General features: G+C 40.4%; 1 protein-coding gene across 4 annotated transcripts in view; it reads left to right on the top strand.

Annotated features, from left to right (window-relative positions):
* Positions 1–25,450, top strand: part of wu:fa11c10 (protein FAM110B) — a 96,510-nt gene extending 71,060 nt beyond the window's left edge. For all 4 annotated transcript variants that reach the window (XM_061902726.1, XM_061902725.1, XM_061902724.1 and 1 more), the window contains exons 2-3: positions 20,888–21,154; positions 23,803–25,450. In XM_061902726.1, the coding sequence (XP_061758710.1) occupies positions 23,813–25,201 (1,389 nt within the window). In that variant the 5' untranslated portion in view covers positions 20,888–21,154; positions 23,803–23,812 and the 3' untranslated portion in view covers positions 25,202–25,450. The remainder of the gene's footprint in view (positions 1–20,887; positions 21,155–23,802) is intronic.
* Positions 25,451–26,112: the final 662 nt, after the last annotated feature.

Below are 26,112 nucleotides of genomic sequence, written 5' to 3'. Positions count from 1 at the left end.
ATGTGACGTCGCCGAGGTAACACACCCACCATTTACATTTTCAACACATTACAAACACCGGGTCTCAGCTCTGTTATTTTCCGTTTTTTTGACTCTTTTTTGGAATCATGCCTCGACGGTGTGTTGTCGGAGGGTGTAACAACACTAACAGGGAGGGATTCAAGTTGCACCACTGGCCCGAAGATGCGAAAGTGTCTGCCGCCAGACCCCCATTGAATGTGCCAGAGTGTCTCCACATTTGACCGGCGATGCTAAGACAGACATGGCACAGAGATGTATGGATAACCTGCAGATGCATTTGCAACGATAGTCAACGGATTCACAAAGGTGAGTTTTGTTGATGTTGACTGCCAGCTAATCGATGCTAAGATGCTACGCTAATCGATGCTAACATGCTATTTACCGGCGGTGCTAAAGCAGACGTGGAACAGAGATGTATGGATAACCTGCAGATGCATTTGCAACGATAGTCAACGAAATCACAAAGGTGAGTTTTGTTGATTTTGACTGCCAGCTAATCGATGCTAACATGCTACGCTAATCGATGCTAACATGCTATTTACCGGCGGTGCTAAAGCAGACGTGGAACAGAGATGTATGGATGACCTGTAGATGCATTTGCAACTGTATTACGTTTCCTTCCACCCACATTTAATGCGAAAAAAACACTTACCAATCGACGGATTTAAGTTGCTCCAGTGTCACAAGATGCGAAAGTCCTGATCGTTTGGTCCGCACATTTTACCGGCGATGCTAACGCAGCTATCCGGCCATGCTATGGCTATGAATAGCGTCAATAGCTATTCGCTCAATAGCTTCAGTTTCTTCTTTGATATTTTCATAGTCCAGCCATCTGTTTCAATACATGCGTAATCTGTTGAATCGCTTAAGTCTCTGAAATCCGAGTTTGAATCCGAGCTAATGTCACTATATCTTCCTGTGGTATTCCCATTGTTTGTTTACATTGGCAGCACTGTGTGGCGTCACAGGGAAATGGCCAGTGTCTTCGCAGAGAGCCAAAAATAAGGCACTTTAAAGCTTTATTTAGGGATATTCCGAGACCGGTAACATTTTGAAAAAAACTTCAAAAAATACAACAAACCACTGGGAACTGATTTTTATTGTTATTAACCCTTTTTAAATTGTGATAATGTTCCCCTTTAAAGGCCTACTGAAACCCACTACAACCGAACACGCATAGTTTATATATCAATGATGAAATATTAACATTGCAACACATGCCAATACGGCCGGTTTAGTTTACTAAATTACAATTTTTAATTTCCCGCGGAGTTTCTTGTTGAAAACGTCGCGGAATGATGACGCCTGTTTGTGACTTCACCGGTTGTAGCGGACATATTAGCCCAGCACCACTTACGGCTAAAAGTCGTCTCTTTTCATCGCATAATTACACAGTAATTTGGACATCTATGTTGCTGAATCTTTTGCAATTTGTTCAATTAATAATGGAGACTATAAAGAATAATGCTGTTGGTGGAAAGCGGTGGATTGCAGCTACCTTTAGCACCGAAACACAGGTGTTTCTTTTTTTGTGAAGCTTTAACACGGAGCGGTCAAGCAAACATGGTTCTCAACGTCAACCAGCAAGGTTTTGGATAGGAAAATTGTAATATTAAGTCAGCTCTTACCGGAGACTTCAGTGGATTACGCAACTTCCTCCTGCAGCTGTCAAAAAGGCAGCTGTGATCTTGGCTCGTCCATTTGCTTCTCTAAGAGACACTGGCGTTCACCACAGCCATCCGACTCTCACTACAACATTATTAAAACAGTAAGCAGATAAGGGATCTTCCAGAATTATCCTAGTAAACGTGTCTAATTACATCTGAAACGCTCACACTGGAGCCGTTGCCTTTTTTTTTTTTCTTCTTTTTTTTTAGTGCCTCACTCTAACTTTCCTCATCCACAATTCTTTTATCCTCGCTCAAATTAATGGGGAAATTGTCGCTTTCTCTGTCCGAATCGCTCTTGCTGCTGGAGGCTATGATTATAAACAATGTTCAGATGTGAGGAGCCCTACAACCCGTGACATCACATGCACATCATCTGCTACTTCCGGTAAAGGCAAGGCTTTTTTATTAGCGACCAAAAGTTGCGAACTTTATCGTCGATGTTCTCTACTAAATCCTTTCTGCAAAAATATGGCAATATCGCGAAATGATCAAGTATGACACATAGAATGGACCTGCTATCCCCGTTTAAATAAGAAATCTCATTTCAGTAGGCCTTTAACCACTCTTTAATATGTATGTGACTTGCAATATTTCTGGGCCAACAACTCTGTCTACACCCCACCCCCACTCCCCAGCCATTGGACAGCCCCCATTCAAACCATTGACAGGGTGATCGTTGCGCCACTCTTATGTTCCATTCAGCCCACCAGGAGCCACTTGGAAATGCATGACAACGGCTGCTCTTTTTTTTTTTAGAAATGGCCTCAGCAAATTTGCAGGTCGACACCTTCCTAAGGCTGGGACTTAGCGTTTGTATTTATATCAGCGCAATTGAATCTTTTCACCCTTTTGTTGTCTTTACTTTCGACAAACCCCGTTTCCATATGAGTTGGAAAATTGTGTTTGATGTAAATATAAACGGAATACAATGATTTGCCAATCGTTTTCAACCCGTATTCAGTTGAATATGCTACAAAGACAACATATTTTATGTTCAAACTGATAAACATTTTTTTTTTTGCAAATAATCATCAAGTTTAAAATTTGATGCCAGCAACACGTGACAAAGAAGTTGGGAAAGGTGGCAATAAATACTGATAAAGTTGAAAAGAAGTGAATTATATTTATATAGCGCTTTTCTCTAGTGAATCAAAGTGCTTTACATAGTGAAACCCAATATCTAAGTTACATTTAAACCAGTGTGGGTGGCACTGGGAGCAGGTGGGTAAAGTGTCTTGCCCAAGGACACAACGGCAGTAACTAGGATGGCGGAAGAGGGAATCGAACCTGCAACCCCCAAGTTGCTGGCATGGCTACTCTACCAACCGCGCTATACCGCCCTCACGGTCCATAATATCATCAAAAGGTTCAGAGAATCTAAAAAAATCACTCCACGTAAGCAGCATGGCCGGAAACCAACATTGAATGACCGTGACCTTCGATCCCTCAGACGGCACTGTATCAAGAACCGACATCAATCTCTAAAAGATATCACCACATGGGCCCAGGAACACTTCAGAAAAGCACTGCCACTAAATACAGTTTGTCGCTACATCTGTAAGTGCAAGTTAAAGCTCTACTATGCAAAATGAAAGCCATTTATCAACAACATCCAGAAATGCCTCCGGCTTCTCTGGGCCTAGAATCATCTAAGATGGACTGATGCAAAGTGGAAAAGTGTTCTGTGGTCTGACGAGTCCACATTTCAAATTGTTTTTGGAAATATACAACATCGTGTCATCCGGATCAAAAGGGAAGCGAACCATCCAGACTGTTATCGACGCAAAGTTCAAAAGCCAGCATCTGTGATGGTATGGGGGTGCATTAGTGCCCAAGGCATGGGTAACTTACACATCCGTGAAGGCACCATTAATGCTGAAAGGTATATTCAGGTTTTGGAACAACATATGCTGCCATCTAAGCGCCGTCTTTTTCATGGACGCCGCTGCTTATTTCAGCAAGACAATGCCAAGCCACATACAGCACGTGTTATAACAGCGTGGCTTTGTCAAAAAAGAGTGCCGGTACTTTCCTGGCCCGCCTGCAGTCCAGACTTGTCTCCCATCGAAAATGTGTGGTGCATTATGAAGCGTAAAATACGACAGCGGAGACCCCGGACTGATGTACGGCTGAAGCTCTACATAAGTCAAGAATGGGAAAGAATTCCACTTTCAAAGCTTCAACAATTAGTTTCCTCAGTTCCCAAATGTTTATTGAGTGTCGTTAAAAGAAAAGGTGATGTAACACAGTGGTGAACATGCCCTTTCCCAACTACTTTGCCACGTGTTGTAGCCATGAAATTCGAAGTTAATTATTATTTGCCAAAAAAAACAAAGTTTATGAGTTTGAACATCAAATATCTTGTCTTTGTAGTGCATTCAATTGAGAATGGTTTGAAAAGGATTTGCAAATCATTGTATTCCGTTTATATTTACATATAACACAATTTCCCAACTCATATGGAAACGGGGTTTGTACTAAAGAAACAGTTCTGACTAAAACACTTTTTTTTTTGCTGCAATGACTGAACCTGGAACCGGCTTCAGTGAGAACGACAGACACCCAACCAAAATTGTGTTGTTGTAGCCTTTATCCTTGGATAGCAAAGTCTGCCGCCTTTGCCCGTCTTGTTATCTTTTGACACGTCTTTATTTGAACGAGCCTACCACGGGTTTTGACCTTGTAGATTTTTTTTTACGCATTTCTTTGATAAAAGGCGAGAATTGCAGTCAGAAATGCTACAGTAATGTCAAATGTGATAATGTCTGTGTTCTTGTTATCTACATTATGATTTAGTTGTTCCTTCAATCATTGCATACGCAGAGTTGTTAGGATACAGGGTAGCGCGATATAGACAATAAACGATAATTATATAAATTTGGCCGACGATAGAGCTTTTAATACTATTGCTTTGTAGTTATAATGGATGTTGATGACACGTTCTAGCACATTTTACAGCACACGCAAACAAAGGCATCCTTAGCACCCTCGCTAGCAAGCTCGCAGCTAATGTGCCTCCACAGTGCAGCTTTTAAATCACTAATCCCTGCCTCCACGGCAGCAAATAACCAATGTTTCTTACAAGTACCTAGGGCTTGGCAATATGGCCTTTTATTAATATCTCGATATTTTTGATACACGATATATATCTCGATATTTTAGCCTTGAATGAACACTTGATGCATATAATCACAGCAGTATGATGATTCTATGTGTCTCCATTAAAACATTCTTCCTCATACTGCATTAATATATGCTCATTTTAAATTTTAATGCAGAGAGGGAAATCAAAACTAAGTCAATTGACCAAAAGTGTATTTATTAAACTGTTATTAAGCAGTGGCACAAACATTCATGTCATTTCCAAAACAAAAAGTGCAAGATTGTCAGAGCTATTTTAAAACAAGCTATTAATGCACTTTTGTGCATGATGTCACTAAGATGACATATCAAAATAACACTAAATTTAAGTGTACTTATTGTACAGAACGCCACTACAATAGTTTAAAACAAATAAGTGCACTTTTGTGCATGATGTCACACAAGAAATTTCAATAACTGTCAAATAAAAATGAGATGCATAATGGGATGTCAAATAGTGTATGTCCTTCACTATGTGGTAGGTTCCTGCGGACGTTCTCTCCTTCTGTTTTTGACTTCTTCTTTTTTTCATACGGTGTTGATCTGGAAATGGTTGCTTCGGCATTTTATTGGTGTTGCAATGATCGGAGATGTTTACACGCGGACTTTCAAGCACTCTTCATTCTCTAGTGGCTGACTTTTCATATTGCGCATACTTGACATATTATGGTTGTCTGTTCAACATATTCCCGCTTGAAGCCAGACCAATGCCAGACGATGAACCCTGTGCTGTTTTTCTTGGGAATGAATTATTCTCCCTTCATTTGTTACCAGATTCGCACCTTCTCTCTCTCGTGTTTCCACTCGCACCGCTCCGCTAGCATCACAGCTAGCGTTACTATGCCGTTACTCGTCTGCTCCCCGAGGGCGTATGACGTTGCATGCGTGACAGTATGTGACGGATGTAAGAAGGTGCGCTTGTTTTATGTCTCTTTGAGGAGAGACATGAAAGAGTGGGAAACACCTGTAGTGTAATGCCCGCAGCTAAATGCGACAGCGTAAGAACTAGAGATGCGCGGATAGGCAATTATATAATCCGCAAACGCATCACTAAAGTCGTCATCCACCCGCAATCCACCCGAACCAACATTTCATCAAAACCATACCTGCCCGCCACCCGCCCGTTGTTATATATCTAATATAGACGATGCAAGGCATTAGTGAGGTTAGAAAGTGTAACTCCCTCCAAATAGCTCAGACACAATGGCTTTCTTGAACTGATTTATTTGAAGGCTTACTTTCCCTTCAAATTCACAGTGAAAACTGTAATAAATAAAGCACATTACAAACGTAAAAATAATAACATGCACAGCATGTGGATCAAACATTTTACCAAGTAAAATACCAACAAATGACAAATACCTCATTGGCCATACCCGGAAGTAGCTTCCTTACATCCGTCGACAGACCAAATGAGACACTTCAAAATAAAAGTATGCCCACATACTGTTTCAAAGAGTGCTGCTCGTTTTTCGTATGTGGGTAACAACATTTAACTATTTATAAGTGGTTGATTTCTATAGGCTAGTAAGGTAAAGTGTTGTCCCTGACAAGTTTGGGCTACCTTGCATCAGAGGTGTCACGTGATGTTAGCGTGACGTGTTATATGGATCGTACCATCAAGAGTTGTCAGGTACCACACTTTACCTACTAGCCTATATAAATCAACCATTTATAAATACACGTCAGTAGGCTAAATGAACCTCTTCAACATAACATTTAACTATGTATAATGTAGCGGCTGGCTACGGGGTGTTAGCCAATGACTTCGGCTGGGGGGCGGGACTTCCGGGAGAGATAGGGAAGTGACGTTCTCGACAGGAAGTGAGAGTTGGAGTTGTCCCGGGAAAAGCGTTAGAGACATGAGAGCTGTTGTGTGGTTGTATTACATCTTGTGCAATAAAGAGAAGATAAACGAAGAAGTTTTATGAGCCTACATTCCTGGGATTATTACAATATATATATCCGAATTGGTTCAACCGCCACCCGCTCGAATGTATTTAAAATCGATTTTTTTGTCATGTCACCCGCCCGACCCGCGGTTGTGACCGCAAACCGCGCATCTCTAGTAAGAACGTATACTCGAATGTCATGATAGTCTTTTTCTATATTGCACAGAGAAAACCTGCGATACATCGAGTATATTTGATATATCGCCCAGCCCTACAAGTACCATTACCATAGGTGTATACAAAAAAGCTAACCGCTAAGCTAAAGCTTTTAAATGTAAACAAGTGGGCATATCGATACAAATATAGTCAGTAACGATACCAAGTATAGTATCCGTATATGTTGGACATACAGTGATTCGATCGATATTTTTTTTTATTATCACAAAATCGATTTTTGTCGATTTGGTTATCGTTTAAAAATTCAGGAAACAAAGAGACAATAGTAGTGTTTGATTTTTTGGGGGTAATTTTGCCCTCTTTGCATCCTTATAAATGTTGCATGTAAATTGATATTATTGGACTATATTTGTGATGAAAACATTTTATTATCATTTATTGATCCTGAAGAAGTACGAACATTGTGTGACCAATACAGCCCGTATCACTACTTGGTATTGGATCTGTTACGTACGGCGGAGGGGAGTAGATGGCAAAGACGACAAGGGCTTGGTATTGAACTCTGTGGTTTATTATATACATATATATATATATATATATATATATATATATATATAACAAAACAATCATATTATAAACCAAGGGAAATGGAGTGTGACAAATCCAAGTGTGTGTAGTTGTGTGACTATGTGTAGGAATTAACTGTTGAGTGTTACCGTAAATGTTGAGCGAGAGGTAAGTCCAAAAGGGGGCAGGGCAGGCTCATAGATCCGTCAAACAACCAGGAAATAGGGGGCTCAACGAGGTGTAGAAGGACCGTGTCCAAGCGGGAGGTCGAGCTCCAAGAGGCAGTCAGGGAGGCAGAGGAAACAAGGAAAAAGACAAGGCACACAGCTCGTCAACGCGGGAACGGAGGTCCACATTAGGATCGACAAGGAGGACGCGAAACGATCAATACATCAGGGAAGAAAGCACAGAGAGCAAAAGTGAGCATACAGCATGACGTGGCTTACTGTACGCGAACAGAAGATTACGTTCTGGCCCGGAATGCAGGTCTGCACTGGCTTAAAAAACCCAGGAAGCTCATCGCTGACAGGTGCACTGATTGCAGCTGCTTGCTGCCGCCGGAGTGACGCGTGCAGGAGATGAGCAGCTGTGGGCGTGTCCTGAGGTGCCCATTGATAAGTGCGCATCGGCATGACAGGATCAATATCCTAATTTGTAATATCACCCCAAAATAATGAAAAGTAAACAAACAGAATATATAAGTTCGTATTAATAATAGTTTTGACTAAATTAACTGTTAACGCAAATCTTAGCAGCCAAATGGGAGCCTTTCTAACATGTTTTGAAATAGTTCTATTATCATTTATGTGCCAAGTAGTATATTGTTATTGCAAGAGATTTTAGTATATTTTGCCACACAGATTTTAGGCTTAGGAACCAGTGTAGGACCAGATCACATCGTTTTGGTGCCCCGGTCGACAATACATTTTGATTTACCGTTGGCTTTTATCATCCTGGTTTTCTTTGAAATGGTTTGTTTTCTGTATATCGTGTTCACAAACATCTCGTGATTGTTTTTTCTGATTTGTTTAGCCTAGTCTAACGCAAGAGGCCGGGATGAAGGCTTCAAATAACAGAGCTTTTTATAACACAAACTCGCGTCATCTTTGTAGCGCCAGACAAATTTGCACCATTCCTGGTGAGGTAAGAAATGTGTCTAGTGGACATGGAAAAGCTCTCTAAATATGGACCTCTCCAAGGTTAATGACAAGGTTGATGGTGATGGAGGTTTGTATGACCGCACGTTTAAGTTCTTCTACAGAGGGGAATTCTATGAATGGAAACACAAAACTAATAGTATCCATTTTTGCCACAGTGTTTCCCTAAAAAACGTTAACCATGACTACAGTGGAGGTTCCTTAAAGGGGAACTGCACTTTTTATGAAATTTCCCCCATCATTCACAAAACAAGTGCTAACTCGTAAATAAACGCTAGCAAGGTCAGCTAATGGGAGTCATGACGTCATTGCATCTATTGCGCCCATAAAACCCACTAAAACCCACCCGAAAAGTACCAACAATAATCCATTTACGTTTTGTGACCTGAATATCAACCAACTATTAGTTACATTCTTATTTTAAGCGCTAAAGGTAAAGACTTACTTTTAGCAGAACATTGTTCACAGAGAGATAACTAACTTATGCTGCTATATTGAAATATATATTGAGCTGGTGAGCTGCTCTCTCGCCTCTGAGCTGGTGAAAGTTAATTATAGATAATAAATAATTTCTCTCACTTGTATAGTAGGAAGAAGTTGCCATAAATTGAAAAGTTGGTCAACTTTGACAGCCAACCGAGACCTGGGGATGGCAAGAAAGACTTGAAAAAAACGCTCGATTGCTCCCACCTTTTTTTTTATTCTTTGAAAGAATAAGGCGTCATTCCTCATCTAAACGAAAATATATTACTACCCTATCAGTCGTCATTCCAGTGAGAGCAGACTTTGTACAGTAAGTGTTATTTTTTTATGTTTGTTGTCTCTCACAAAGTCTGCCATGATTAGTAGTCAGTGTTGTTGAAGGGAAAATAAACGTTTTGATGTGTCTATGAAATTAATGCACTGCTGTATACTTAAAATGGGCAATATACATAAATATTACATGTTATTATAAATGTGCCTGTCACTCCATTACATATATACTTATAGCATGTATAAAACACGTTGTTGGAGGTGTAAATATGTTTTTTAGAGCGCTTGCGTGACTCCATTGTTGGTTGACATCTGCTAATGTTAATTTACAAGTAACAATGCAAAAAATAAATTAGAAATCGAGAAGTTGGTCAACTTTGACAGCCAACCGAGACCTGGAGATGGCGAGAAAGACTTAAAAAAACGCTCCACAAGAATAATGCGCCATTCTTCATCTAAACGAAAATATATCACTATCCTATCAGTCGTGATCCCAGTGAGACCAGACTTTGTACAGTAAGTATTTGATTTATTATGTTTGCTGTCTCTCACAAAGTCTGCCATGATGGTTGACTTCTGCTAATGTTAATTTACAAGTATCAATGCATAAAAAAAATAATAAATCGAGAAGTTGGTCAACTTTGACAGCCAACCGAGACATGGAGATGCCGAGAAAGACTTGAAAAAACACTCCGTTGCACCCACCTTTTTTTTTTTTAACCTTTCGCAAAAATAATGCGTCATTCTTCATCTAAACGAAAATATATCACTATCCTATCAGTCGTCATCCCAGTGAGAGCAGACTTTGTACAGTAAGTGTTTGATTTATTATGTTTGCTGTCTCTCACGAAGTCTGCAATGATTAGTAGTCAGTGTTGTTGAAGGGAAAAGGAACGTTTTGATGTGTCTATGAAATTAATGCACTGCTGTATACAAAATACATAAATATTGCATGTTATTATAAATGTGCCTGTCACTACATTACATATATACTTACAGCATGTATAAAACACATTGTCGGAGGTGTAAAGATATTTTTTAGAGCTCTTTCTAGGCGGAATAGTGTGGCTCCATTGTTGGTTGACATCTGATAATGTTAATTTACAAGTAACAATGCATAAAAAAATTTGAAATCGAGAAGTTGGTCAGCTCTGACAGCCAACCGAGACCTGGAGATGGCGAGAAAGACTTAAAAAAAGCTTCATTGCACCCATCTTTTTTTTAACCCTTCACAAGAATAATGCGTCATTCTTCATCTAAACGAAAATATATCAATATCCTATCAGTCGTCATCCCAGTGAGAGCAGACGTTGTACACTACGTGTTTGTTTTATTATGTTTGCTGTCTCTCACGATGTGTCTATGAAATTAGTGCGCCGCCATATGCTTAAAAAGAGCAAAATACGTAAATATTGCATGTTATTTTACATATATATACTTACATCATGTATAAAAGACATTGTTGGAGGTGTAGAGATGTTTTTAGAGCGCTTTATAGGCAGAATAGCGTGAATTGTTGGCTGACTTCTGCTAATGTTAATTTACGAGTTACAATGCATTTAAAAAAAACGTGTGCTTGTCTTACATAGGAATTGTGAATGATAGGCAAAATAAAAAGTGCAGTTCCCTTTTAATAAATATATTTACTGTATATTTGGACTGGTTGCATAATGGGAACGGTGGTTGTTTGTATATACTGTACTTTACTCACTGGCAGATGGAGGGAACAGGTGAAGACAGGTGTGTCTGTCACTGATAATCATTAAGCCCTTTGAACGCAGCAGGTGTGGGTGGCGTCATCAAGTGTCCCCGCCAATTAGATGGCTACTTTCAGACGCTCGTCACGTCAGTTTGAAGAGCAAACCGTTTTCACGTCAAAGAAGCAAAGCCTGCACGTGCTTGTTTTCTGTCCGCCTGCCTAAGTGTCGGCTGTCAAGCTGGCTGTTTGCGCCGAACCTGCCGCTGATCTCTCGCTGTGTGCCGAGGAAGCTGCTAAAGCCAGCGAGGTGGGGGAGAAAACAGGCTCGCATGTTGAGGAAGCTATAAAAAGACTCATTAAAATGTGTGGATTGATCTGGTAGAGGAAAAAAGATGATGTCATATGTACAGTGCAGCGAAACAGACAAAACCGATTGGTCGGTGCTCAACCAGGCCACCAAAGAACATTCAGATAAGGGATGTGGTATCGGTATCGAACGATTTTCGGGAAAAAAATTATGTGATCGGCCGATTTGTCAATCGCAAACGCTGATCCTCTCTGACTGACTAGCAGCTAATTGATTCTGTATCCCCATACACCAGGGGTCGGCAACCCAAAATGTTGAAAGAGCCATATTGGACCAAAAATACAAAAACAAATCTGTCTGGAGCCCCAAACAATTAAAAGCCATACTACATACAGATAGTGTGTTATGAGATATAAATTGAATTAAGAGGACTTAAAGGAAACTAAATGAGCTCAAATATAGCTACAAATGAGGCACAAATATGCAACGTGTACATATAGCGAGCCTAAATAGCATGTTAGCATCGATTAGCTTGCAGTCATGCAGTGACCAAATATGTCTGATTAGCATTGCACACGACAGTAACATCAACAAAACTCACCTTTGTGCATTCATGCACAACGTTAAAAGTTCCGTGGACAAAATGAGATAGGAAAAAGAAGCGGCATAAAACACGTCCTAGAAAGTCGGAGAAAGTTATACATGTAAACAAACCATGATGAGTTCAAGGACCGCCAAAATTAGCAGGACAAAACGGTGCTCGCCAAATACTCAAATCAGCGAAGCATGTTTAATACAAACAATGTGCTTTATAACAATTAGGGAGGTTTGTGTCATGTTTGTCCTCCTGCAGAAACTATATTAAAAGAAAAATATTATTTTTTTCCACTCATTTTTTTTACATTTTTCATAAATTTTTGAAAAAGCTCCAGAGAGCCACTAGGGCGGCGCTAAAGCGGCTCTAGAGCCGCGGGTTGCCGATCCCCGCCATATACAGTGTCAAAAAACTCCCCTAAGTAAATAACAATCAACTCTATTACACCAAATATATTGTATTTCTTAACATATTAAGTATCATCAAGTAGTATTATCACTGGCATACGAGCTTTAACATGTTACACACAGATAGAAAGCCAGGAGAAGGCAATAGCCCTAATAGCCAAGCTAACTGTTTTTCGAGTTTGAAACAACATCAATAAATAAATGCTCAGTAAAATTTAAAAAAATAAGCAAACATGTACAGTCGTGATCAAACATTTACATACACTTGTAAAGAATATAATGTGATGGTTGTCTTGAGTTTCCAATACTTTCTACAACTCTTATTTTTTTCTGATAGAGTAAATGGAGCACATACTTGTTGGTCACAAAAAACAATCATGAAGTCTGCGTCTTTTATGAATTTGTTATGGGTCTACTGGAAATGTGACCAAATCTGCTGGGTCAAAAGTATACACACAGCAATGTTAATATTTGGTTAGTTGCACTGCAATACGGCGCTTTTGGTAGCCATCCACAAGCTTCCGGCAAGGTTCTGGTTGAATTTTTGACCACTCCTCATGACAAAATTGGTGCAGTTCAGCTTAATTTGTTGGTTTTCCGACACGGACTTGTTTCTTCAGCATTGTCCACACGTTTAAAGGCCTACTGAAATTAGATTTTCTTATTTAAATGGGGATAGCAGGTCCATTCTATGTGTCATACTTACATATTTTTGCTGAAAAGATTTAGTCGAGAACATGGACGATAAAGTTCGCAACTTTTGGTCGCTAATAAAAAAGCCTTGCCTTTACCGAAAGTAGCAGACGATGTGCGCGTGACGTCACGGGTTGTCGGGCTCCTCACATCCTCACATTGTTTATAATCATAGCCTCCAGCAGCAAGAGCTATTCGGACCCAGAAAACGACGATTTCCCCATTAATTTGAGCGAGGATGAAAGATTCGTGGATGAGGAAAGTTGAGTGAAGCAATATAAAAATAAAAAAAAGCGGGGGCAGTGGGAGTGTTTCAGATGTAAGTAGACACATTTACTAGCATCATTCTGGAAAATCCCTTATCTGCTTATTGTGTTAATAGTATTTTACGTTAGCTCTCGGCGAGAGCATATGACGCAAGACGCGTGACAGTATGTGACGTATGTCAGAAATCAGGCTACTGTAACTACAAGCTCCATTCACAGACAGAGTCCCATTGCTTTTGTGAGCGGTTGAGCGAGTCAAAAGCCGAAAAATCTATTTGTGGCGGCCGTAATTCTTTCGTGGCGAGCCGCCACAAATAAATGAATGTGTGGGAAACCCTGATATATACATATATATAATAGTTTGGAGTCCCCTGGTTTAAAGTCATATCCGAAAATTGCGCCAACGACTTTTTATTGTCTATTGGCTGCTGAGTTTAATTTTTTAATGATTTCTGATGGTGGTGTGCCTCAATGAAAAAAATGTGCCTTGGCTCAAAAAAGGTTGAAAAACAGTGCAATAAAGTGTTCTCGGCTTACGTGCAAGTTTTGTTTTGTGATTCTTCTTAGAATTTATAGCTAAAAGAGCTGCAGAGGAGGTCCAAACAGCCTGTTGGTGGCGCTCCGGGTTTCGGTGGCCGTTTCCATTTCAGAGTGTTCTTAAAGGGGAACATTATCACAATTTCAAAAGGGTTAAAAACAATACAAATCAGTTCCCAGTGGCTTGTTGTATTTTTTGAAGTTTTTTTCAAAATTTTACCGGTCTCGGAATATCCCTAAATAAAGCTTTAAAGTGCCTTATTTTCGGCTCTCTGCGAAGACACTGGCCATTTCCCTGTGACGTCACACAGTGCTGCCAATGTAAACAAACAATGGGAATACCACAGCAAGATATAGTGACATTAGCTCGGATTCAAACTCGGATTTCAGCGACTTAAGCGATTCAACAGATTACGCATGTATTGAAACAGATGGTTGGAGTATGAAAATATTGAAGAGGAAACTGAAGCTATTGAGCGAATAGCTATTGACGCTATTCATAGCCATAGCATGGCCGAATAGCTGCGTTAGCATCGCCGGTAAAATGTGCGGACCAAACGATCAGGACTTTCGCATCTTTTGACACTGGAGCAACTTAAATCCGTCGATTGGTAAGTGTTTTTTTTCGCATTAAATGTGGGTGGAAACGTAATATAGTTGCAAATGCATCTGCAGGTTATCCATACATCTCTCTGTGCCATGTCTGCTTTAGCACCGCCGGTAAATAGCATGTTAGCATAGAATTAGCGTAGCATGTTAGCATCGATTAGATGGCAGTCAACATCAACAAAACTCACCTTTGTGATTTCGTTGACTATCGTTGCAAATGCATCTGCAGGTTATCCATACATCTCTGTGCCATGTCTGCCTTAGCATCGCCGGTAAAATGTGGAGACACTTTCGCATTTTCGGGCCAGTGGTGCAACTTGAATCCCTCCCTGTTAGTGTTGTTACACCCTCCGACAACACACTGTCGAGGCATGATGTCTCCAAGGTTCCAAAAAATAGTCAAAAAAACGGAAAATAACAGAGCTGAGACCCGGTGTTTGTAATGTGTTGAAAATGAAAATGGCGGGTGTGTTACCTCGGCGACGTCACATTCTGACGTCATCGCCTCCAGCGCGATAAACAGAAAGGCGTTTAATTCGCCAAAATTCACCCATTTAGAGTTAGGAAATCGGTTAAAAAAATAGATGGTATTTTTTCTGCACCATCAAGGTATATATTGACACTTACATAGGTCTGGTGATAATGTTCCCCTTTATGTGCTAACTCAGATTTATGGGCCTGGTCATTGATCACGTGACTGCGGGCTGTGTGGGGTAACTCAAGTCAGGAAAAGGGTTTCATGAATGTGGTTGAAAGCAGCAGGCATGTAAAGTGTGCAACACAACTTGTAACACGGAGAGGTTCTCAAAGGGGTCGTCTGGCCAGAAGACTGCATGCACGTTCTTTGCGGACGGAGGCGGCGAGGTGTCAGCGCCAACATCTTGCGGACATTGCACAGGGCAGCGTATAATCAGACATGGCATTTTCTGTGTGGTGCTGCAACAATAATAAAATGGTGAAAGCTGCCATGAAGACAATAAGCACACGTAGGGCTGGGCGATACGGCCTTTTATTAATATCTCGATATTTTTAGGCCATGTCATGATACACGATATATATCTCCATATTTTGCCTTAGCCTTGAATGAACACTTGATGCATATAATCACAGCAGTATGATTCTATGTGTCTACATTAAAACATTCTTCCTCATACTGCATTGATATATGCTCATTTTAAACTTTCATGCAGAGAGGGAAATCACAACTAAAACTGTATTTATTAAACCGTTATTAAGCAGTGGCACAGACATTCATGTCATTTCAAAACAGAAAGTGCAAGATTGTCAGAGACATTTTAAAACAAGCTATGAGTGCACTTTTGTGCATGATGTCACTAAGATGACATATACAGCCCTTTGAGACACTAGTGATTTAGGGCTATATAAGTAAACATTGATTGATTGATTGATTGATTGATATCAAAACAAGACTGAATTAAATTGTACTCTTCGTACAGAACGCCACTACAATAGTTTAAAACATGGGTGTCAAATTCTGGCCCACGGGCCTAAAGCCCGCCGTGTAATTTATTTTGGCCCTTAAGGCAATATCAAATTAATATTAGTGCTGGCCCGCCGGTGTAACACCGCATTCACCGCTAATACTCATTCTCGCCAACCCTCCCGATATTCCCGGTAGACTCCCAAAGTTCAGTGCCCCTCCCAAGAATCTCCCGGGGCAACCACACTCTCGAATTTCTACCAATTTCCACCCGGACAACAATATTGGGGGTGTTCCTTAAAGGCACTGCCTTAAAGCATTCTCTACAACCTGTCGTCACGTCCGCTTTTACTCCATACAAACAGCGTGCCAGCCTAGTCACATAATATATGCGGCTTTTAAACACACACATGAGTGAATGCAAAGCATACTTGGTCAACAGCCATACAGGTCACACTGAGGGTGGCCGTATGAACAACTTTAACACTCTTACAAAAATGCGCCACACTGTCAAACCGCACCAAACAAGAATGACAAACATATTTCGGGAGAACATCCGCACTGTAAGACAACATAAACACAACAAAATAAATACCCAGAAGCCCTTGCAGCACTAACTCTTCCGGGATGCTACAATATACACCCTCCGCTACCACCACTATTAAGATTTTGCACTATTAAGTTATATAAGCGTTGATTATTCCATATTCAGTGTTAAAGCAAATCAGTGTAGCAAACTGAGCAATAAATAATGTTCGCACTTTCTGTTGCTACTTCAAGGCTTGAATGTTTGATTCATTCATTAGTTATTTTATTTTCAAATGTATTATTAGCCTGTAAAATTGTTTTTATTTGATATTCACTTCAGAAGGTTGCAAATAGATAAGAGGCATTCAATTTGTATTTACATTTTATTTGATATGCCATTGATATTTTTTCATAATTTTTATTTGAAATATGATTTTGCATGTCACTATAAAGTTATATAAGCCTTGCTTGCTCAATATTCAATGCAAAACTTGTTTGGGTCCCTATTAAAAGGTTAATTTGTTCAATCGTGGCCCGCGGCTTTTTCAGTTGTCATTCCAGTCCAATTACTTGCGTGGCCCCTCTTAACCATGGAAGACGATACAGTCTTAGATTAATCTGTCGTACAGTCCTTTGTAAACATAGAAGACGATTTAGTCTTCGATAAGTCGTACATACGGTTCTTTGTAAACATCGAAGACAATTAGGTTTTTGAATAATCTGATTTAGTTTTAGATAAATCCGACATACGATCCTTTGTAAACGTGGAAAACGATTTAGTGTTTGATACGTCCCATGTACGGTCCCTCGTAAACATAGAAGACGATTCAGTCTTCGATGAATCTGATTTAATCTTCGATGAATCCTACTTAAAGTCCTTCGTAAACATGGAAAACAATTTTGTCTTCAATTAATCTGTCGTACAGTCCTTCGTAAACATAGAAGACGATTTAGTCTTCGATAAGTCCGACCTACGGTTCTTTGTAAACATCGAAGACAATTACGTTTTTGAATAATCTGATTTTGTTTTAGATAAATCCAACAAACGATCCTTTGTAAACGTGGAAAACAATTTAGTGTTTGACGCTTCACGGTGGCAGAGGGGTTAGCGCCCCCCGCGACCCCGAAAGGGAATAAGCGGTAGAAAATGGATGGATGGATGGATACGTCCCATGTACGGTCCCTCGTAAACATAGAAGACGATTCAGTCTTCGATGAATCTGATTTAATCTTCGATGAATCCTACTTAAAGTCCTTCATAAACACGGAAAACAATTTAGTCTTCAATTAATCTGTCGTACAGTCCTTCGTAAACATAGAAGACGATTTAGTCTTCGATAAGTCAGACCTACGGTTCTTTGTAAACATCTAAGACAATTAAGTTTTTGAATAATCTGATTTAATTTTATATAAATCCGACATACGATCCTTTGTAAACGTGGAAAACGATTTAGCGTTTGATACGTCCCATGCACGGTCTATCGTAAACATAGAAGACGATTCAGTCATCGATGAATCTGATTTAATCTTCGATGAATCCTACTTAAAGTCCTTCGTAAACACGGAAAACAATTTAGTCTTCAATTAATCTGTCGTACAGTCCTTCGTAAACATAGAAGACGATTTAGTCTTCGATAAGTCCGACCTACGGTTCTTTGTAAACATCGAAGACAATTACGTTTTTGAATAATCTGATTTTGTTTTAGATAAATCCGTCAAACGATCCTTTGTAAACGTGGAAAACAATTTAGTGTTTGATACGTCCCATGTACGGTCCCTCGTAAACATAGAAGACGATTCAGTCTTCGATGAATCTGATTTAATCTTCGATGAATCCTACTTAAAGTCCTTCATAAACACGGAAAACAATTTAGTCTTCAATTAATCTGTCGTACAGTCCTTCGTAAACATAGAAGACGATTTAGTCTTCGATAAGTCAGACCTACGGTTCTTTGTAAACATCTAAGACAATTAAGTTTTTGAATAATCTGATTTAATTTTATATAAATCCGACATACGATCCTTTGTAAACGTGGAAAACGATTTAGTGTTTGATACGTCCCATGCACGGTCCCTCGTAAACATAGAAGACGATTCAGTCATCGATGAATCTGATTTAATCTTCGATGAATCCTACTTAAAGTCCTTCGTAAACACGGAAAACAATTTAGTCTTCAATTAATCTGTCGTACAGTCCTTCGTAAACATACAAGACGATTTAGTCTTCGATAAGTCAGACCTACGGTTCTTTGTAAACATCGAAGACAATTAAGTTTTTGAATAATCTGATTTAGTTTTAGATAAATCCGATTTACTATCCTTTGTAAACGTGGAAAACGATTTAGTGTTTGATACGTCCCATGCACGGTCCCTCGTAAACATAGAAGACGATTCAGTCTTCGATAAATCTGATTTAATCTTCGATGAATCCTACTTAAAGTCTTTCGTAAACATGGAAAACAATTTAGTCTTCAATTAATCTGTCGTACAGTCCTTCGTAAACATAGAAGACGATTTAGTCTTCGATAAGTCCGACCTACGGTTCTTTGTAAACATCGAAGACAATTACGTTTTTGAATAATCTGATTTTGTTTTAGATAAATCCAACAAACGATCCTTTGTAAACGTGGAAAACAATTTAGTGTTTGATACGTCCCATGTACGGTCCCTCGTAAACATAGAAGACGATTCAGTCTTCGATGAATCTGATTTAATCTTCGATGAATCCTACTTAAAGTCCTTCATAAACACGGAAAACAATTTAGTCTTCAATTAATCTGTCGTACAGTCCTTCGTAAACATAGAAGACGATTTAGTCTTCGATAAGTCAGACCTACGGTTCTTTGTAAACATCTAAGACAATTAAGTTTTTGAATAATCTGATTTAATTTTATATAAATCCGACATACGATCCTTTGTAAACGTGGAAAACGATTTAGTGTTTGATACGTCCCATGCACGGTCCCTCGTAAACATAGAAGACGATTCAGTCATCGATGAATCTGATTTAATCTTCGATGAATCCTACTTAAAGTCCTTTGTAAACGTGGAAAACAATATAGTCTTCAATTAATCTGTCGTACAGTCCTTCGTAAACATAGAAGATGATTTAGTCTTCGATAAATCAGACCTACGGTTCTTTGTAAACATCGAAGACAATTAAGTTTTTGAATAATCTGATTTAGTTTTAGATAAATCCGACATATGATCCTTTGTAAACTTGGAAAACGATTTAGTGTTTGATACGTCCCATGTAAACATAGAAGACGATTCAGTCTTCGATGAATCTGAGTTAATCTTCGATAAATCCTATTTAAAGTCCTTCGTAAACATGGAAAACAATTTAGTCTTCAATGAATCTAACCTACGCTCCCTTGTAAGTAGGGGGGAGCTTTAGTCTTCGATTAATCCGATTTTGTCTTTGATGAATCTGATTTGTGGTCTTTCGTAAACATGGAAGACGATTTAGTCTGATAAATCCAACGTATCGTCCCTCGTAAACATGGTCTTCGATGAATCTGTTTCAATCTTCGATGAATCTGACGTACAGTAAACATGGAAGACGAGTTAGTCTTCGATAAGTCCGACCTACGAATCCGATATACCGTCTTGCGTAAACAAGGAAGACAATTTAGTCTTTGATAAATCCTTCGTACGGTCCCTCGAAAACATGGAAGACGATTCAGTCTTCCATGAATCTGATTTAAAGTCCTTCGTAAACATGGAAAACAATTTAGTCTTCGCATAATCTAACGTGCGCTCCTGGATTTTCAGTGCCGACCACTAGCAAAACAAAATAGATGGAAATAAGCCACAATGAGTTCTTATGCTTTACTGTCGGAGGTTGGACAGAAAGCCTGCGTAAATACAGACTAAGTAGGTAAACAAAGACCAAGTGATGTTTTGTTAAATGCCGCTGGTGTGCAAACAAGGAAGACAAGCGAGGGAACAGTGGATGGTAACATTAGCTGGATGTTCAAACCAAACAAGAACATTGCAGCTGTTTTTACCGTTGAAACTGAAGCCCTCCTCCCACTTTCTCCTTTTCAAAGAATTTTCATTTGAATGAAAAGCCTCCTCACTTGTTCTCACTTGAGGGTGTGGGGGGGAGGGGTCCCATTGGTCAGGATTCTTTCGGAGGATGACCAATGGGAGCGCGACCGCCGCCTCTAACCCCGCCCCCCCCCCCCGTGTGACGACGCACGATTGGCCAGGCCCGGAGGAGCCAGACGTGGTATTAAAGTGCTGTCCCGTCTGCTCCACTTCAGTACTGAGGAAGTCCTTCCAGAGCGTGTGTTTGTGTGCGTGTGTGTGTGTGTGCGAGTGTTTGTGTGTGTGTGTGACAGTGTATGTGTGGGTGTGTGCAGACCGGACTACATCTGATTTTGGACTTTCCCCCCCTACCCCTCCCTCCACCAACTCTCCAGGTCTTGACCATCACATCTGGACGTGCTGATCTCTGCTTAAAGAGTCCCGCCTGTGACCCCGATAGGAGGCTTAACCCCCCCCCATCCGCAACCACCACCCCACCCTCTATCTGGGTCAGAACCAAGCCCAAAGCGGCGGAGTCCCGACCGGGGCCCCGATGTGGAATTTCACTCTCGACCCAGTCCTTCCACCAGCCGTCCACTGAAGCCCGACTGTGGGGGGGGGGATAAGAAGCCTAACAGAGGAGGACAGCATCAGCACAGACGGTAATCATGTTAAACTGCGGGGGGGAGGGGGGTGTAAAAGTACAAAAGAATAATTTTCTTAAAACAAAAACACAATGGATATTTATTGTCACTTTTATTTACAACATGCAACCCTTTATTTTCATTTAATACACAAATATCAACACCTCTTAGTACTACTACATATTATCAATACACAAATATCAATATTTATAAAAGGCACACCTTTATTTTCACATACATAAATATCAATATTTATGAAATAGGGCTGTCAAATGATTAGTATTTTGTAAATCAGATTAATCCCATTTTGGATTTTGGGTTCATCGGGATTATTCATAATTAAAATGTGCTTAAAATCGCAATTTTATTGTTAGAATGTCGTCCATGAACATTTTTCTTGAACGCATGTCATTTTTTTGCACAAAACCTGCTAACAGTTTTATCTAAAGTTCTTTCAGGCTGTATTTTCTTAAAAAAAAGAAGACAAAATATATTGATTGTCCCTCCAAACATCACTTAAACCCTTTACGTTCATTTAATACACAATATATTCTCAATACACAAATATCAACATTTATAAAATAGGGCTGTCAAGTTATTATTATTTTTTTAATTAGATTAATTCCATTTTTTATTTTGGATTAATCATGATTATTCATGAATAAAATCTGCTTCAAATCGCAATTTTATTGTCAGAATGTCGTCCATGAATGTTTTTAAACGTTTTACTTGAATGCATGTCGTTTATTTGCACAAAACTTGCTAACAGTTTTATAAAAAGTTCTTTCAGGCTGTATTTTCTTTTAAAAAAAAGAACACAAAATATATTTATTGTCACCAATACACACCAATATAAATATGTATAGGATACAACTATACATTATCAATACCCAAATATCAATAGCACTATTTCACTATCTACTACACAAATATCAATATTTATAAACTACAAATGTATACTCAGATATCAATATTTATGAAATAGAACTGTCAAATTATTATTATTTTTTAAATCAGATTAATCCCGTTTTGGAATTTGGATTACCGGTAATCATGATTACTCGTAATAAAAATTTGCTTAAACTCGCAATTTTATTGTCAGAATGTCGTCCATGAATGTTTTTAAACGTTTTACTTGAATGCATGTCTTTTATTTGCACAAAACCTGCTAACAGTTTTATTTAAAGTTCTTTCAGGCTGTATTTTCTTTAAAAAAAAAGAACCAAAAATGATTTATTGTCCCCTCAAACATCACTGCAACCCTTTTATGTTCATTTAATACACAAATATCAATGTCACTAAATAGTACTACATATTCTCAATACACAAATACCAATATGTATAAAATACAACTGTACAATATTAATATATAGTTGTATTTTATACATATTGATACACAAATACACAAATCAATATGTAAAAAATTAAAGTATACATTCTTAATGTCTAGTATAAAATACAAATATCAATATGTATAAAATATGAATGTATAGTTGTATTTAATACATATTGATATTTGTGCATTGTTAGTGACTAACAATACATAAATATCAATATTTATATAATACAACTATATATACACAATACCCCTCAATTTTTTTTACCAGGTGGTGCTTTGTGAACAAAAGTAAAGAACCACCGATGTACAACATTCCACCTGCTTCTCTGTCAAACACACCATCAGCAGCTTCCTCATATTTTCATGGATAAATGTCCGCCGCTTAGCTATTAATTCCACATCCTTGGCTGGCGTTATCGAATCATTCTTAATCCGTTTGGTGCAGAGTCGCAACTGCTTCACCAAGTTAGCTAGCTCCACACTTTGTCATGTTTTTGATGATTTCTTTTTTTAAATTCAATGAATAACATCGACTCCCTCGTCTCAGCACTGTCCTCCACACTCACGTTTTCGAAAGTTCGATCCATCTTTAGCTAAAAGCTAATGCTTGCAAGTAAGATGGGATATTTTTGGGTCGGATCTTAAGGGGTTCATTCTGACAAGCGCTACGTCAACTAGAGGTGGGGAAGCTTGTAACTAAAAAATTGTTCTAGAAACTTTAAGATATTTTTGTCAAAACATTGTATAGTCTTAATAAGTCATATCAATGTTTATAAATACTACTATAACATACCGTATTTCCTTGAATTGCCGCCCGGGCGCTAATTTATTTAAAACCTCTTCTCACTCCTGCGCTTACCAAAGGCATGCGGTAAAAGTATGCATGCGCTAAATATTTTCAAACCTCTTCTCACTCCGGCACTTACCAAAGGCATGCATTAGAAATTTGAGTGTGATGTAAGCTTGGACCTTAAATCCTACTGAATAGCTCTTAATCTTCTTCCCTTTATGTGATTTCAAATTACCGGTATTGAAATCAGCCTCCTCCATTTTGAAAATGATGACAGAGGAAGTGTCACTCGTGACATCACGAGTGTGACCCGGCGGTAATACTAAGCATGCACTTATTATTTTGCGAAGCGAGTTTGACCCGGCAGTAATTCAAGGCAGGCGCATACTATTCAAGAAAATACGGTAGTCACAATACAAAATTCTTCCAATGGAAAACCAGGGGGCGCTAATTCATGTTCCATAAATACTTTATCATACATTGAATTTGTAATGAATACAGAGCGGTCATAATATTCCCGCTATTATTTCCTTTCAGCGCCGCCATCATGCCAGTGGAGACCCTGCGGCCCTCAGACGGCCGCCTGCCCGGGGCCCCCTTCGCCTCGGCCATGCCGTTCCGGTTGCTGACCAAGGGTCCCGACTATTTCCGTCGCCAGGCGGAGCCATCCACCCGCAAGCTGAGCGCCGTGGAGCGCCTGGAGGCGGACAAGGCCAAGTACGTGAAAAGCCAGCAGGTGGCGCTCACGCGCCAGGCGCCCGTCAAGCCGCCGATCATCCGGAAGCCCCTGGTACCGCCGGCCAGGATGCTCCAGTTCCAAATGGGCGCTCCCCCGGCCCGGAAGAGTCCCCGGTGCCCAGCCGGCGGGGACGGTGGCGGAATGGGGGAAGGGCGCGGGAGAAGAGGACCGCCTCTCAACTTGGATATTTTGAACAATCTGATCAATGATGTGGGCGACGCCCCCCAGCTTTCCTCCCAGTCGTCCTCGTCCACCTCCCCGTCGTCCTCGTCCCCGTCGTCCTCGTCCCCGTCGTCCGGGGCCAAGAGCATCGGCAGCAGCCTGGTGGCGGAGCAGGAGAGGAGCAACCGCCTCCTCAACAACCTCAAGCCGCTCAACACCGCCAGCTCTTCGCCCGCCTCCTCCTGTACCTCCTCCCACCTCGCCAACAGCCTGCGGACCCCCGCTGCCGACCCCAGCCACCGCCCTCCCCCTGTCCCGATACGGGCGCCTCGCATCCTTGTCCCGTCCGCCTACGGCTCCCCAAACGCGGTCACGGTGCGCAGGGTGGACGTCCGGCCCCACGCGGATATCAGAAAGCCCCAGAGGCCCCCGCTCAGACCGCGACAGAGCCCCCAGGGTCAAGTGCCACACCCCCAGGCGCCTCCACCGCCTCTCCCAGGCCCCCAGAACCCAGCCCCAGCTAAAACCGGCACCCAAACGAAGGCCGCCTCTCCCTATCCGCCCCCCAGCCCCATGCTGCTGCGCGCAGGCATGATCCCGCCCGCCTCGCCCGCCTTCACCCGCCTGTCCAACGCCAGCTCCAGGGGCTCGGCCCGGAAGCACCCCTCCTTGCACCGCTCCAAGTCGGACCTGAGCGACCGCTACTCCCGCGCCACGGCCGACCTGGAGCGCTTCTTCAACTACTGCGGGCTGGACCCCGACGAGGTGGAGGGCATGGGCGGGGTGGAGCGCTTCACCCGGGCCAACTCGGACATCGTGTCCATCTGCAAGCTGCGGAGCGTCAGCACGCCCAGCTCGGACTGCGGGGAGGAGGCGGAGCCGGGCCGGGAGGACTACGGCCGGGACGAGGACGCCGCCGCCAGGGAGCGGGTCCCGTACGGCATCTCGGTCATCGAGAGGAACGCCCGCGTCATCAAGTGGCTCTACGGGATCCGGCAGGCGCGGGACGCTAACGGCGCCGCTTCAAACGTGTAGGGCAGAAAAGGGACTGAACGTATGGACGCCATTTTGGATTTGATGTAGAAGAGAAGACTTTTCATCTTTTGTGGCCTTTTCTTCTCCTGAAGACTTTTACTCTCAATACTCAAGTCTGAAATCTACCTGGACTTCCTCAATCGGACTTTGTACTAAAACAAAGGAAATGTAGTTTTTACCTGGTATTTACTTTGTATTTACTTGGTATTTTACTTGGTAGTTACCTTGTTTTTACCTGGTATTTACTTTGTATTTTACTTGGTAGTTACATAGTTTTTACCTGGTATTTACTTTGTATTTACTTGGTATTTTACTTGATAGTTACCTTGTTTTTACCTAGTATTTACTTGGTATTTTACTTGGTAGTTACCTTGTTTTTACCTGGTATTTACTTTGTATTTACTTGGTATTTTACTTGATAGTTACCTTGTTTTTACCTAGTATTTACTTGGTATTTTACTTGGTGGTTACCTTGTTTTTACCTGGTAATTGTTTTGTAGTTACTCAGTCGTTACTTGGTAGTTACATTGTAGCTACTTGGTAGTTACTTTGTTTTACTTGGTATTTACTTTGTAGTTACTTGATAATTACTTTGTTTTTATTTAGTATTTACTTGGTAGATACTTTGTTTGACTTGGTATTTACTTTGTACTTACTTTGTTTTGACTCAGTATTTACTTGGTTCTTACCTTGTTTTTACTTGATCTACTAGGTATTTACTTTGTTTTTACTAGGTATTTACTTTGTAGTTACTTGGTAGTTACTTAGTTTTTTTACCTGGTATTTACTATGTTTTTACTTTGTAGTTACATTTTTACTTTATACTTGGTAGTTGCCTTGTTTTCGCTTTGCGTTTACTTTGTAGCCACTTAGTATTTACTTTGTTTTTACCTGGTAGTTACCTTGTTTTC

The sequence above is a fragment of the Nerophis ophidion genome, linkage group LG06 (assembly GCF_033978795.1).
Source record: "Nerophis ophidion isolate RoL-2023_Sa linkage group LG06, RoL_Noph_v1.0, whole genome shotgun sequence".
Lineage (NCBI taxonomy): Eukaryota > Metazoa > Chordata > Actinopteri > Syngnathiformes > Syngnathidae > Nerophis > Nerophis ophidion.
This window is presented reverse-complemented; position numbering and strand designations above follow the sequence as displayed.